Source organism: Chaetura pelagica, unplaced genomic scaffold (assembly GCF_000747805.2).
Source record: "Chaetura pelagica isolate M959 unplaced genomic scaffold, ChaPel_1.0 scaffold76, whole genome shotgun sequence".
Taxonomy (NCBI): Eukaryota; Metazoa; Chordata; class Aves; order Apodiformes; family Apodidae; genus Chaetura; species Chaetura pelagica.
This window is the reverse complement of record NW_009970723.1, coordinates 13,136,303-13,149,631: the sequence shown is the minus strand read 5'-3', so window position 1 is coordinate 13,149,631 and position 13,329 is coordinate 13,136,303. Positions and strand designations below refer to the sequence as shown.

Genomic DNA, 13,329 nt, shown 5'->3' with positions numbered 1-13,329 from the left:
ACCATCATGCATGGCATAGGGTTACATTGTTTCCATCGGCATCAATATCAGGGATGGAAAACCAGTGTCCTGAAAAAGAGAACACCTATCCCAGAACATTTATTACTGACTTTTGCATGGCTTATATTTAGGTTTTCTGTGCTCTGGGCACAGGCCTTTGCAGATGGGGGTGCAGTTCAGACGTGCTTTGCAGTAACTGATAGTTTCTTCAGGTCCTCTGGGAGCAACAGATGTGAGCGTGCGCACGCACAGTCACAGCACTTTTAGTGCCTGACAGGATTTTTCATCTCTTTTCAGTACTGAAGACATTGCCATGCTATAATGTTCTGACTACAGGCCACAAATGCTATTGCCAGCTAATGGGCAGGATATGTAACTATTAACATAATTGCAACCTACATCTCAGTAACATGTCTGCCAAACTTTCCTAAGGATTCATGAACACTTTATTCTCTACCATTATGGTACAAAGTGTGATAGATATGAGCATTATTGATGTCATTTTTTCTTTTGATAGAGTAGCTGTATTAATGAGAAATGTTACCCTAATTCCTGTATGTTCTGCACATGTGGTTAAACTAATGACCTGAAAGTCTTCACTTATGTACAGCAACTAAAAAGTCAATACAAGAGATATTTTTCCTTACCTCTGAGGGAGAAGAACAGTACTATCATAATGAAATGGCTATCATAATGAAAATGAGATTGAATTAAAATCCTGAATCTGAATACTTGAAAGTTTAGGAATATCTGTATTTGATTTTGAGCCCTGGTCTTCTCTGATTCTGAAAAGTTACAGCATGTTTTAGAGGGTTGGGATAGTTTCCTTTTATTTAATAGTCCTGTTCTTCTGTTATGTTGGTTTATTCAATGTATTTTTTATTACATTGTAAATGCTTCTTAGTTATTACAAAACCACCCTTCTGAATGTAGTTTTACTTGGCAAGAAAACATTAGCCTTATTGTTATATATATCCTACTTAAGATTTATTGTAAAGTTGAAAGTATTGTATAAGGAAGACAGAGAAAGCAAACCCAATGATAAATGCTAAAGATTCAAATTTGATCTGAGTGAATGGCAGACATGAAATAACTGGTGTGTCTCATTACTCTGTGTTTTCAGTACATTAATCATGTCATACAGACTTTCACTTTATATTTGTGAACTGTGAAGCTCAGTCAGGGCAAGGGCCTGTACATGTTCCTGGATTACAAATTGGATATGACTGTGATCGTTATCACTTTGGGCACAGAGACACTGTGTGGAAATTTGCAAACAAAAGTAGCAACTTAGTGCGAGAGAGAGAGTCTTGACAGCCACCCTGCTGCCTTGCTGGGAATGCAGCAGCAGCCATGGCTGCTAATATGTCTGCAATCACTGCAAACATGTTAATATTTAGACTGTCCAAAGGATACAGCCAAACAGCTTCTTACAAGTAAAAAGTAGTTAAAAACATTCCACTTCATTTTTATCATAATCCTGTGTTGAGCATGCATGAATCTTAAACTGTTCATGTCTAATTGTTTTTACCTTGGTTATTAAAGCTAACATTTGTGAACACATATCTGATGGTTTCTTTTTTCCCTTGTAAAACCAGATATGCCTTGGAATTCCTGCATACAATCTGCCCATCTCTTTGCATAGCAATCAACTTCTAATATATGCCTCTCTGTCTAATATTTGCTACATTTGTTGTTCTACACGTGTGCTAATGCACTCACAGAATTGTTGTTTATCTATATGTTTATTTGTCCTCTGTTAACAACAGCATAGGAAATATGCATCAGCCAGAGAAACTACTGACAATGAACTAACTAATATGAAATTGAAGGCCGAAAGTGTCCCCAGTTTAGCTCATGATTTCATGACTTACAAAGGAATGCCTCACAATAACATTGACTTCCAGGAAGAGCTGTGATTATGATAAAATGAAGTAGGAGGGAATATTCTTGCCAGGCCCTGGAAAAAAAACAGGGGAAAAATGCTCCTCCTAAACCAAGGCTCGAGTACGGAGGCTCTTCCATATTTGCTTTTCATTTGTCTCTTCTCTACAGTGATTTACGTGTAGGAATATCTCCAAAAGATTTAAATTTTCAGATATTCCCTAAATTTTAACTTGTTTGGGTGGGTTTTTATTCTACATAATTGGAGTAAAAGAAGAACCCAATTTTAACTCAATTTTATTGTCACTACTACTGAGTTTGTGCTTGGTACATAGCAACCTGATTCTATTCCTCATCATTGCAACTCTAATACTATTATTTGTTTAGCAACTTATGGAAATGATAATGCTTATTACCAGTATTTGGGCTCTTTAGAGAAACCTGAAGATTTACATTTCTCACTCAGAGGCTGTACCATTCATGAAGTAAACTGAGGCAAGAAATTGATCCCCATAATCATATCCTGAACCCCACTCTAACAACTGGGGATGAAGGAAATTGTATTAGCATGCATTTACTCAAAGAAAACCGGTGGTTACTCCCTTTCAAAATCTGCAGAAGAATTTAATGAGAAAAGGGACCAGAATTGTCTTTATAAGCTTTGGCTGCTTTCATATTTCCTATTAAAAGTTCTTACCTTTCTATACAATTGCTAATGCCATATAAGGATATATAACATGAACTATGCCATTTCAGATAAACCCAGGCTCTTTTGTCTTATTAAGTTTCATAGTATTTTCTGTAAGCTAATTTGAGTATTTGATATTTCATTATATGGTTTAGTGAAATTCAGATCTTTCCACTACTGCTTCTAAAATAGGGTTTTTATACTCTCTTTACTGGAATTAACTCATAATTCTTTTATATATACCTGCATGTATGTGCATATGTAAATACACATACATGTGTAATTAATACTTAGTTTCAAACTAAGATTTTTATGCATGTGTGTGATTTTAATAATTATTGGAAGGAAGTATTTGGCAATAATTTTATTTAGGTATTTTAATTTAATGTTCGACTTGTATCCAAGCAATCAATTCCATCAGCAGAGGAAGCAACCAAATTTTCTGGAGCTGCACATATTTTGGCAGGACCATCTCCTCAGTAAGTAGTTACATAACCATCATAATGCTGAAAATTATGGGAGGTACTTAGAGATTAATAGGTATATATAGAATTTCAAGAATGGAAAGAAAAGGTGTTAGAGTTTGTACTTATAATTAGGGTTTCAAAAAGATCTTTCAAAAAATATTCTTAATTAAGAGTATAGATTATTGGTAGTCATCATCATAATATAATGTCCTGGGGCTTCAGCTGACTTTGTGTCAGGTTCTGATGGGTAATCAGGCAGAAGGGCAACCTCAAATGAAGTTACAACCTATGTGGGAAAGACAGAGAAATGTTAATATCGAGGTTTGGGCCCAACATGATGAAACAAAGGAACAGCCCCATGGCTGCTCACTCAAATCCCCCCCACACACACACACTCTGGAATGAAGAGGACAAAGCTCATGGGTCAAGACAAAAAGCAAGGGGGTTCTTCTCTGATTAAGGGCCTGGGCAAAACAGACTCAACTTCTCCTTCAGGAACAAACTCCCCTTACACCAGTGTGTTCCAAAGCTGCGCAATCAGAGTCCACTGGCAGCAAATCCTCTGGCCATAAAATCCAAGTCCACTGTCCAATCTCATCCCTACTGGTGCCTTTAGGGAATGTTCCACCATGTCCCCCCAGGAGTGCAGGCAGACAGCTGCCCTCTTGCCATGGTTGCAGGGTAACGTCTGCTTGGGCACCTTCTTCCCCTTCTTCCTCACCAACCACCAGCACTGCTCTGCTTCCCCAGCACAGCTCTTCCTTTTCTTTGAGTGCCAGCTCTGCTCAGGTCTCATTTCAGTTCTTTCATATGTTAATCGCTGAGGTGCATCTATTGTCCTTCTAATGGCTCCTTGGCTGGTTTTGAAGCAGGGGGAGCTTCTCAGCTTCTTACAGAAGCCACTCCTGTGGCCCTTCACGTGCTACCAAAAAACCCACCAAACCAGAACAGCAAACCCTGTAAATCCTTTGATTTGTGATGTAAGATAGATAACCTAAGAGCTGAAAGCAGAGTTCATGGCAGTGACTAAGGTGACTTCCCTTCTATAATATTTATATAAGGCACTACCCAAAGAAACTTGTGCAAAGACTAGAATGCAATGCAATCAAGTCTTAATTTCACAACTTTTCTTGGAAAAGTGTTTTCTTACTCAGAACATCAACAATATGCTCATATATCATAGTGATGAATTTAAAAAAGCTGAGCAGAATTAAAAATAGATGAAGTAATAAAATGTTAGAACATTATACTCTTTCTATAACATATAAAGAGTTATAGATTCCAACCTATACTGCAGCTTCCCAGGTTCACTGAAAGTTTAATTATAAGCTTGCAGTTGCATGAAGCAACCAGAACAATTTATGCAGTTTAAGATTACATTTTTCAAGAGCTGTATGTAATGTAGTGAGGCAATATTTCAGTGGAAGTAATTTTGATTTTAAGTCATATATGCATCTTCAGAAATGAGCTATAGGATTTCAAAATATACTTCTATGCAGAATTTGTTACAAAATTATCACAAAAAGTGTCTTTGCCAAGGGAAATTAATTAGTTCCACACTTTAAAAGACAAATATATTTTTTTAAAATTCCCCCCGGATGTTAATTTGTTTAGGGTAAGATTGTAGCTGTTGCCTTTTCTACAATTATGCCTTCCCCTTGAGTGTATGTTGGGGATGGCTCACATGTGCAGTCAACTGTATAATCATACATGAATTTATAGAATTAAGTACTTTGGGAAGCTAGATCTAGAAAGAATAATACAGTTGATGCTGTAATAAAATTTGTGAAGGTTAACATTAAACTGGTAATTCTTTGAACCAGAAATATTATTAAGCCCTAGAAAATAGGAACATATTGTTCTGATTTACTTGTTACAAGTAGCTTCCTTATGGGACAAATTTAATCACATTTGATACGGTTCTTAGTTATGCTGCTTATTGATTTTATTAAGCCTTAAGGTTAAAAAACAGAGATCTAATACTCAAAAATAATTGACTCTTAAAGACTTTTGTATGCTCTTGTAATAACAGCAATTAAGTACATTTGAAATTACAAATTTCATTTATACAGATTTTTGGGGTTTGGTTTAGAAGCTGGCAAACTTTGAGAGTAATATGAATCTTTGCAAATTAATTGCAAAGATTTCTTGAAGATGCCTTCGTTGAAAGTTCAGATTGAATTGTCAGGCCAGTGCCTAAGTCAATACACTGTCTTTGATATGCCAGATACTTTGTGAGGAAGACAAACTCTACTTTGTTGCTCCCATAAATTACCCATATATTAAATATTACGCTATTGGGCAAACTTAACTGGAGAAGCTTTCTGATATCTTAAAACAAGGAACTCTGTGTTCAAGACATATCTTGTCTTGACTGGTGTAGCAAGGAGTACTTCTACTCAAAGCACAATGCTTAGTAAAAATACTTTTGCTTGCAGTTTCCCAAGATTTCAGTGGTATGCCATACAGCATATTCTTCCACCATCATTATGTATTATTGCCTATTACATTTTATATACTTTACTGTGTAACGTAACTTGGTACAGATGCCAAGCTACCACTGACACAAGCTCGAGTATCCAAATTGAACGGTTTTCAGACTGTAGTTTCTAAAGTAGCCTAATAGAAGTAACTTGAGTGCAACACAGTGCTGGCATTTGCAGGCAGTTGCAGACCTGGTTCACATGGTTCTGCAGACTGTGTCCCTACTAAGGTATATTAATACATTTCGAAACATCTTCTGTGACTTTCCTCATTTTGCTACTTTGTTTTATATGGGAACAGTTCCTTTTCTTTGTGTCGTGATGTGTGTGGGTCTGTTTGGGGTTTTTTTGTGGTTGGCTGTTGTTTTGTTTTGTTTTGTTTTTCTTTTCTTTGTTGCATCTTTCAATCATGAGACCATTTTTATTGACTTCTTTCTGTAAGTTTCATCAAGAGATGAGTTTTCCGAACCTCTTATCAGTCAAATGGAGGTTTTACCATAGAGTTTGATTCCAAATAGAGTATGTGAGTCTGGGTCTGAAGTAATGCAGTAAAAAACTGAGAAGAATGAAAAAACACAACTAGAAAGAACCATAAAATATCATATAATCAGTTTGATCTTTACCTGAAGTATTCTTTTTTAAGACCCCCAGTGATATAGTTTTCACACAGAATCCTTATCAATATTTTATTATCTGTACTATTAGAAAACTTTTCCCCGGGTATCTAAAAGTCAAACTGAGGATAGATTTAGAAAAGTAGTCATCTACATCATCTATTTGATGGTATATCTGCAATTTATTGTTTTTTTTCTGGCCCATGTGCATGTTCCATGCCACACTTAAAGCCCAGGCAAAGTTGCTTCAAAAGAGGTACAGCATTATTCATTTCCTTTATTTGACATCCATGTTCATTCCCCTGATTGCCACTGATCACTCACTGTCAGAAATAGCAGAAGGATGCATTCTGCTTGGTCTCTGCTCCTAGAATCTGTAATGAGAAGGCAGCATCATTGTAGATTTGTTGTTTTTGATCTTTTCTCATTGACAAATTGTTCCCAGAAGATGCTAATTTTTTATTTTTTTTTTAAATTACATGTTTGGATTTTTTTAAGTACATGTAAAGTTGGCCCTTTCAATACACATTTTTCTTGGTGATAAATTCCTTCCTGACCCCTTTGGCTTCTGCAAAACTCAAAGACATTCTACAGTATTTTATATATTTCAACATCTTCCACTAAGGCTGTTTATGTCTTTATAAAATAGAAATTGCATCAAATGTCAGCTCTATTTTGGACTCCACAAAGCAGTTTGTGTGTGGAGGGAGGTATGACTGTCCACAGAAAAGCAAAGAAAGAAGAACATACAGTGGTTCTTGAGGTATTGTATTACTAGTGCATCTTCAGGTATGCAAAGCAAGACAAGACAGAACAACTCTTACAGAATATCTCTGGTGCATAACTTTCTTTTATTCTGAATGGTGTGCAATATGATGGAAGGAGAGGGAGAACAGTATAATATTACTTCAACTTACATTCTTTTTCTAAGGCAATGTATGAAAACAGTATCATCTGGACATCATAGCAGTCCTTACCATGTAATTACATGAGACCAAAATTAATTGATCATAGTAAAAGAAAAAGCTCTTATTTTATTTATAAGCCATCTGCAACAAACCATTATTATTTATTTAGGCCCTAAGTTACTGTTTCCATTGTAATAGTTCTATTAGTTTTTGGGTGGTTTCTATGAAGATTATTCAATAAATATCGTCCAGAAAAAACTAGATACTTTTAATGCATAATCCTCTGGAACATTTATTAAACAATAACACTGAACCTTCTGACAGTTTTATTTCTGAGTATGTTATAACGTTATTATGCATCCCACCAGTAATTCTGCATTACTGAAAATTCCTGTGCAATGTCATGATTCTTACTGAAAGCAGATGCAGATGAATTAATAGCAGGGATATTAATGCATTATAGAATGTCGTATGGTGGAAAGGGTGAGATGGGGGGAGAAAGTATGCACAAAAGAATTCTGTTTCACTTAAAAAGTAACTTAAATTAAAAACAAAACAAAACGAAACAAAAAAACAGTAAAATAAGGATTTGAAAATACAAATGTGAAAAGCAGATTCAACTGAAAAGGTTATTTCATGCATTATATACTTACTGCATTATGTATTTACTGTTTAATGCAGAACCTTTGAAAAAATTGAATTAAACTTAATTACTGGATGAAGGGGTTAAAAAAAACCCAACTTAAACTCTTAAATGTTCTTGAATTTATTTCTGTGAGTGGGTTTATGTGTGTCACATTTTCTGTGAGGCCACCCTGAAAGGATCCTTTTATCACCTGTTAAATAGATGCTATTCCTCTTAACTAGCCAGAAAGAAAGATCAGTCTAAGGTTCAATACACTTAGCACAAAGCCTCCAAGGAAGGGAAGGCTTCAGATAAAACTCAGTGCTTGGTCATAATGAACCTGGTAAATGCTGGTTTCCTGTAATAAAAATAATAGGTGAAATCTTGGCCTATGGAAGTCAATGGGAATTTTGCCATTGATTTTATTTAGCAGGGACAGTATTGCAACCAACAAATCTACTGAGCAAACTAAAAGAAGGAGGGTGAAGGAAAGAACTGGAATTAATGTAGCAGAGCCTATACATTATTTCAGTCTTTGTTCTATCCCCCTTCACCTGTATGAATAGTTCATGGTAATCCTGATTTTTGCTCATAGAAATTATAGTGGCTGTGCACTGAACACCAAATATTTACAAAAACTTTTAATAAGTAATTCTGAAACAGGAAAATCAGCTTTGTCCTTATAATGAGTCAGTCTCAGATTCAACCAGAGGTTGTTTTAAGGGTGACTAACCAAGGGCAATTGCCCAAGACTGGATACCACTGGGAGTGTATTAAGACTATGATAATTAAATGTACTAGTTATCAAACATGCCTTGACCTATGTTTGTTCTTGCTAGTTAAAACCTGTTCTAGCTCCACACAGATGCAGTCAGATCTTTCAAACACAGTCCTTTCTGTAACATTAGTAAAATAATAGGTAAAAAAATTAGAAATATATTGTTTTGCTTTTTTGATATTTATATCCCTATCTGTAGGGGTTTTTTTGATTAATGTGTGAAAATACCTGATTTCTGATTTATGGTGTGTAGGAAGTGTAGCCAACCTATTTTGTATGGTTTTCCCAGACATCCATGGCCGACGTATCACAAGGCAGTTTTAGAAAGCTGCAGGCTAACAAATCAAGCACTGTAAATCCACACCACAGACATGCTATGAGCCCACATGGAAACAAAACACATTGGATTTGAGGAAACACACGTGTTGGTACCTCATCATGGGCTCTACTGGTGTACTTGAAAGTCCTGTGTTTCTTTAGAAGGTGACAGCTATGGGAGAAATCTGGACCAGAATATGGAGAAGCACAACCATCCAGTTTAGGGGGCTTTTTCATAGGGATTATTTGCTACCAAGAGATAGTTTGGGGAAAAAAAAGTTACTGATTAGAAAACAAGGGTGGCTAAAAATACATTATCTGATGTGAAGGAGATATACAGGCAAAATACTTCTGAACAGAAAGCATAGTGTAGAAATGTGATGAATCTGTAAAATCTGCCTTGAACTAGCTCAACACCTGTAACATTTCTTGCACAGCAATATACTAAAACAGAGTAAACTTACACTGGTTGTGGAAAACTGTGCAGAAAATATTTTACATTGTGGCAGTGTTGTTTCTCTGTAAAACTATTTTTAAAACTAGTGGGAGGTGCACATAAATGGTCAAATTTTGTAATAAGTCTTTTGTGAGCTTAGCCAATATGGCACATCAGAATACCTAACAGTCATTACCTCTAAGCACAGGAAAGCTTAGAAATAAGATGAAAGAAGCTCTTCTTACTAATCACACTGAATATCTGACTCCTTCGCCTTTTTTCAGTCTTTAAATCAACTCCATCTGGTTCTTACTGTTTAGTTGTGTAGCTTATCTCTCCCAAAGAACAAGCTTATTGCTGCAGAAGCAAGTCCAATGTGATTAAAATTACTAGGTAAAACTGGTTGCTTAAGCCTGGAACCAGCTAATTATAAAAAACATGATCAGCCACAAAATGAAATTGAGGACCAAAACTTCACTGGGTTTAAATTGGCTGAGCTCCATCCAATTTCAATGAAAAGTATTGATAACAATGGTCTGGGCCATCATGTTTTATGATAATACTTTATGGAGTACATAAAGTAAGAACAAGTAAGATGCCAGAACAATGCTTGTATAAGTAAGAAACAAACTCATCATTTTGTAGACTAGTCTACTTGGAAAAACATTGTGAATCTGTAACTGGAAGGGGCTACCCAGATAATCAGGGCCCTACCCTAACAGTCACAGGGTCAGCTGAGACTTGGTCTCCCCTTGAAAAGCTGGAATTTTCCCTTTTGGCAAGAATGCCTAAACAGGTAAAAATACCACAGCTACAACCTTCTCTCTTTCACAGCTTGAGAACTACATTGTGGAAAATATGAAATCGGAGATGGTGCAGCTGCAGCAGAATGCTGTGCAGAACCACACCGCTACCATGCTCGAGATAGGCACCAGCCTCCTCAGTCAGACAGCAGAGCAGACAAGAAAACTCACAGATGTTGAAACACAGGTATGTTCCCAGAATGGCTTTCTTAAAGGTGTTAATTGCAGAGAACTTTTCCCACTGTCTTTCTTTTCTAATGCATCACCTCTCAAAACATTTCAGTACAGACCACCAGGAAACACCTATGCTCTGTTTCTTGGTGCCAGCAGAGGTGATGACTGAGCCTTGTTAGGTATCTTTTTTTTGATTGAATTTGGTTAGTATATTTATCCCTGTCTAAGTAAGGGAGGCACGACTGTCCAGGAAACTAGATCAGCATTTACCTTCAAATAAACACCTCAGCTACCAACCGTGAATGATACAACTGTCAAGCTAAATAATGAGTTTTGGGTTAAAACAGACTTTGATCTCTGTTGTTGTTTGCTTCTTTACTATTACAAGAAAGTTTGTTTATTTCCTGCAAGATATTTCCAGTTCTTTGAGAAGTAGTGTATGTCTCTGGCTTTTAAAACGTGGAAAGGGACAAGCAATATTTTCTTTAAAAAACACTGTGCATTTGTTATTATTGTAGAATTGTATAACATCAGAAGAATTTAAAGAACCATCTCCATATGATTCCTAGCACTACAATCACTGTTGTGATTGAACACAGAATACTATTTCATCCTGAGCTTACTGCAAAGATACACACTACTTTTGGATTTTAAAATTATTTTATCAGTTTAAAATACATATTTGTTTTCCTTGTTTTTGCTGACTTCTTCTTTACCTTCATAGCATGTGGTATATTACCAGCTGCACTGCATTCACTGTTCATTAAGAACAGGGGCATTAAAATATTGGGTTTTTTTGGTTTGTTCCAGAAGCATATGTACTTCTTGAAATACCATATTTATTTTTTTCTACTGTCCATATGTTTACGGTGTTTGTACCAAGTTTTTATGAAATTGCATTATAATACACTGAGAAGCAACCATAATTATGACAGATACACTGTCTTACACAGATTACCTGAGCCTTTTCCTACATCTTGGGTAACAGATCAACATTCACTTATAAATGTTGTGATCTCAAATGAACACAGTTTTCAAAATTTAGTATATTGACTCATGAATATGTTGGGGAGGATCTTTAATTAAATATCAACAAAATATCTAAGTGGAAACCTAAGAGAAGATACATGGAAAGCAGTATCATATGTTCAGTAAAGAAAAAGGAGGTGTGGGAACTCTTTTTGTCCCCAAAAGACCTACCTAGTTCTAAGTGTTGAGTACTCATTCATGTTTTCCTCCTTTAACCAGACAAAGGATAAAATGTGCATTGCCTCTGTCTAACTTTTCCTTTAAGGAACCACTTCCAACTAATGGTACCACTGGTAACTATATGAAGGAGCAGATTACTTCCTCCTTCTATATCTATTGCTGAAGAATTTAAGGGATGTTAAAGATCTCAGCGGGTGCAGCTCTTCTTCATTGCAGTACATGGTCTAACTTTCAGCTCATTGATGGCCTTTCCCACCTCCCCTCTTTCAGCAGTAAGAGAAAGTCCCTGGTTCTACCATTAATTAGAAAGATGGTGCAGGTGGCTCAATAAAATGAAAAAGACTGCTCTTCGCACTGGTGGAGGTAGCCAGCTTCATGGCAGAGAGATGAAGCTCTGTATGATACAAGGAAGGTAAAGGCAGGCCAGGATCTCCTTCCCATAATAAGACGTACTCATACCAGAGTAAGGAAGAATCTGAAGGGCTGAAGATGAAGCCTCCACTTCCTTAAAATCTCATTGACCCCTCCCAATCTCTGATCCATCCAAAATTCCACTGATTCTCTTTAGGCTTTCTTCTCTAACTGCAGTTCTGCTGATTTTTTTTAGGCTGCTCCACAGATGTATCCCCTTTGGAAATCTGTTGGTGCCCCTTACCAGCCTTTGTAATACACCTTCAACTTATAACAAGTCCCTCTGAAACTGTGGTAATGCCTCCTGGCACTTGCAAATATATCTATCTTGAAGAACATAACAGCTGTGTACTGACCATTTCTAATTTTTTCAACCTCTGAACACTTAAAGAAGGACAACTCAAGTTGCTCTGTTGATGTCAAAAATCTGAAACTAAAATAAGGCACTGGATTGAGTTTGAGAACCATTCTTATTGCTTTATATTCTGTAAAAAACTCTTATCAGGCATATATGAAAAAAACACTACCATATAATCCCATGATGACAGTGATAAATACTCTTCCAAGAAAGAGCATCATGTTCAACTCCAGAAGTGATTGTATCTCAGCTGTTGTGTGCACACATACCTACAACAATTTACACACGCTCCTCCAAGTGCTATGTAATGAGCAATGATACATCAATAGAATCAGTTAACATTAATTAATATTATTACGTTCAGTCTTGAAAGTGTTCTGTTATTTCAACTTTTGAATTATTTTTTGTTAGAATATATCCTCCTTCACCTACTTAAAAGGCTTCTTTTCTTCTGATGTACTTAGGAAAAGTTGTGCCATTGATACAGTGCACTACCAAAGTGAAAGACAATTGCATAAAGCAATGTTTAGGATCATAGATGCAATCTTAAAAATCGGTGCAAGAATGCAAGTAGCAATAACATAAGCAGACACCAGACTTCTGCCAACACTGCAAAACCGAGAACTGGGGGAAAGCTAAAGTAGAAGCTCAATTTACAAAACAGCGGATGGAACACTTTGGCTTCATTCCAAGTACTTTTGCAGTCTTCTGTTTTAAGCATGCTTTATAGGAATGCATGTTTGAGGCATGCTTCTTGTTCTTTCCATTAAATTAAAGCTTATTTGGCAGGCACCTTTCTTTTTTTTTTCTGCTGGCTAGTATTATTCTACAGTTAACAGAGTGCCAGAAGATCAGCTGGTACATATCAGTGTAGCTTGATTGAGTTCATTTGCACCAGCTGAGCAGCTGAGGATTTAGAAACAATTTTTGAAGAATCGTCAAATCAGAATGAAAGAGTTGCATTATGTTGCTATAGCAACACAACGAGAACAATATAAACATTACTGTTTTTAATTTGTCCTTAAGGTGCTAAATCAAACATCCAGACTTGAAATTCAGCTACTAGAAAATTCACTGTCAACATACAAGCTAGAAAAACAGCTGCTACAACAGACACACGAAATCCTGAAAATTCATGAGAAAAACAGGTAAGGATGAGTAGCTGGTCTACTA

General features: G+C 36.2%; 1 protein-coding gene across 1 annotated transcript in view; it reads left to right on the top strand.

Moving 5' to 3' along the window:
- The window catches only part of ANGPT1 (angiopoietin 1), a 154,644-nt gene that overhangs the window by 61,137 nt on the left and 80,178 nt on the right, over nucleotides 1-13,329 (top strand). The window contains exons 2-3 of the mRNA XM_010006472.1: nucleotides 10,036-10,191; nucleotides 13,183-13,304. Coding sequence (XP_010004774.1) covers nucleotides 10,036-10,191; nucleotides 13,183-13,304 — 278 coding nt within the window. The remainder of the gene's footprint in view (nucleotides 1-10,035; nucleotides 10,192-13,182; nucleotides 13,305-13,329) is intronic.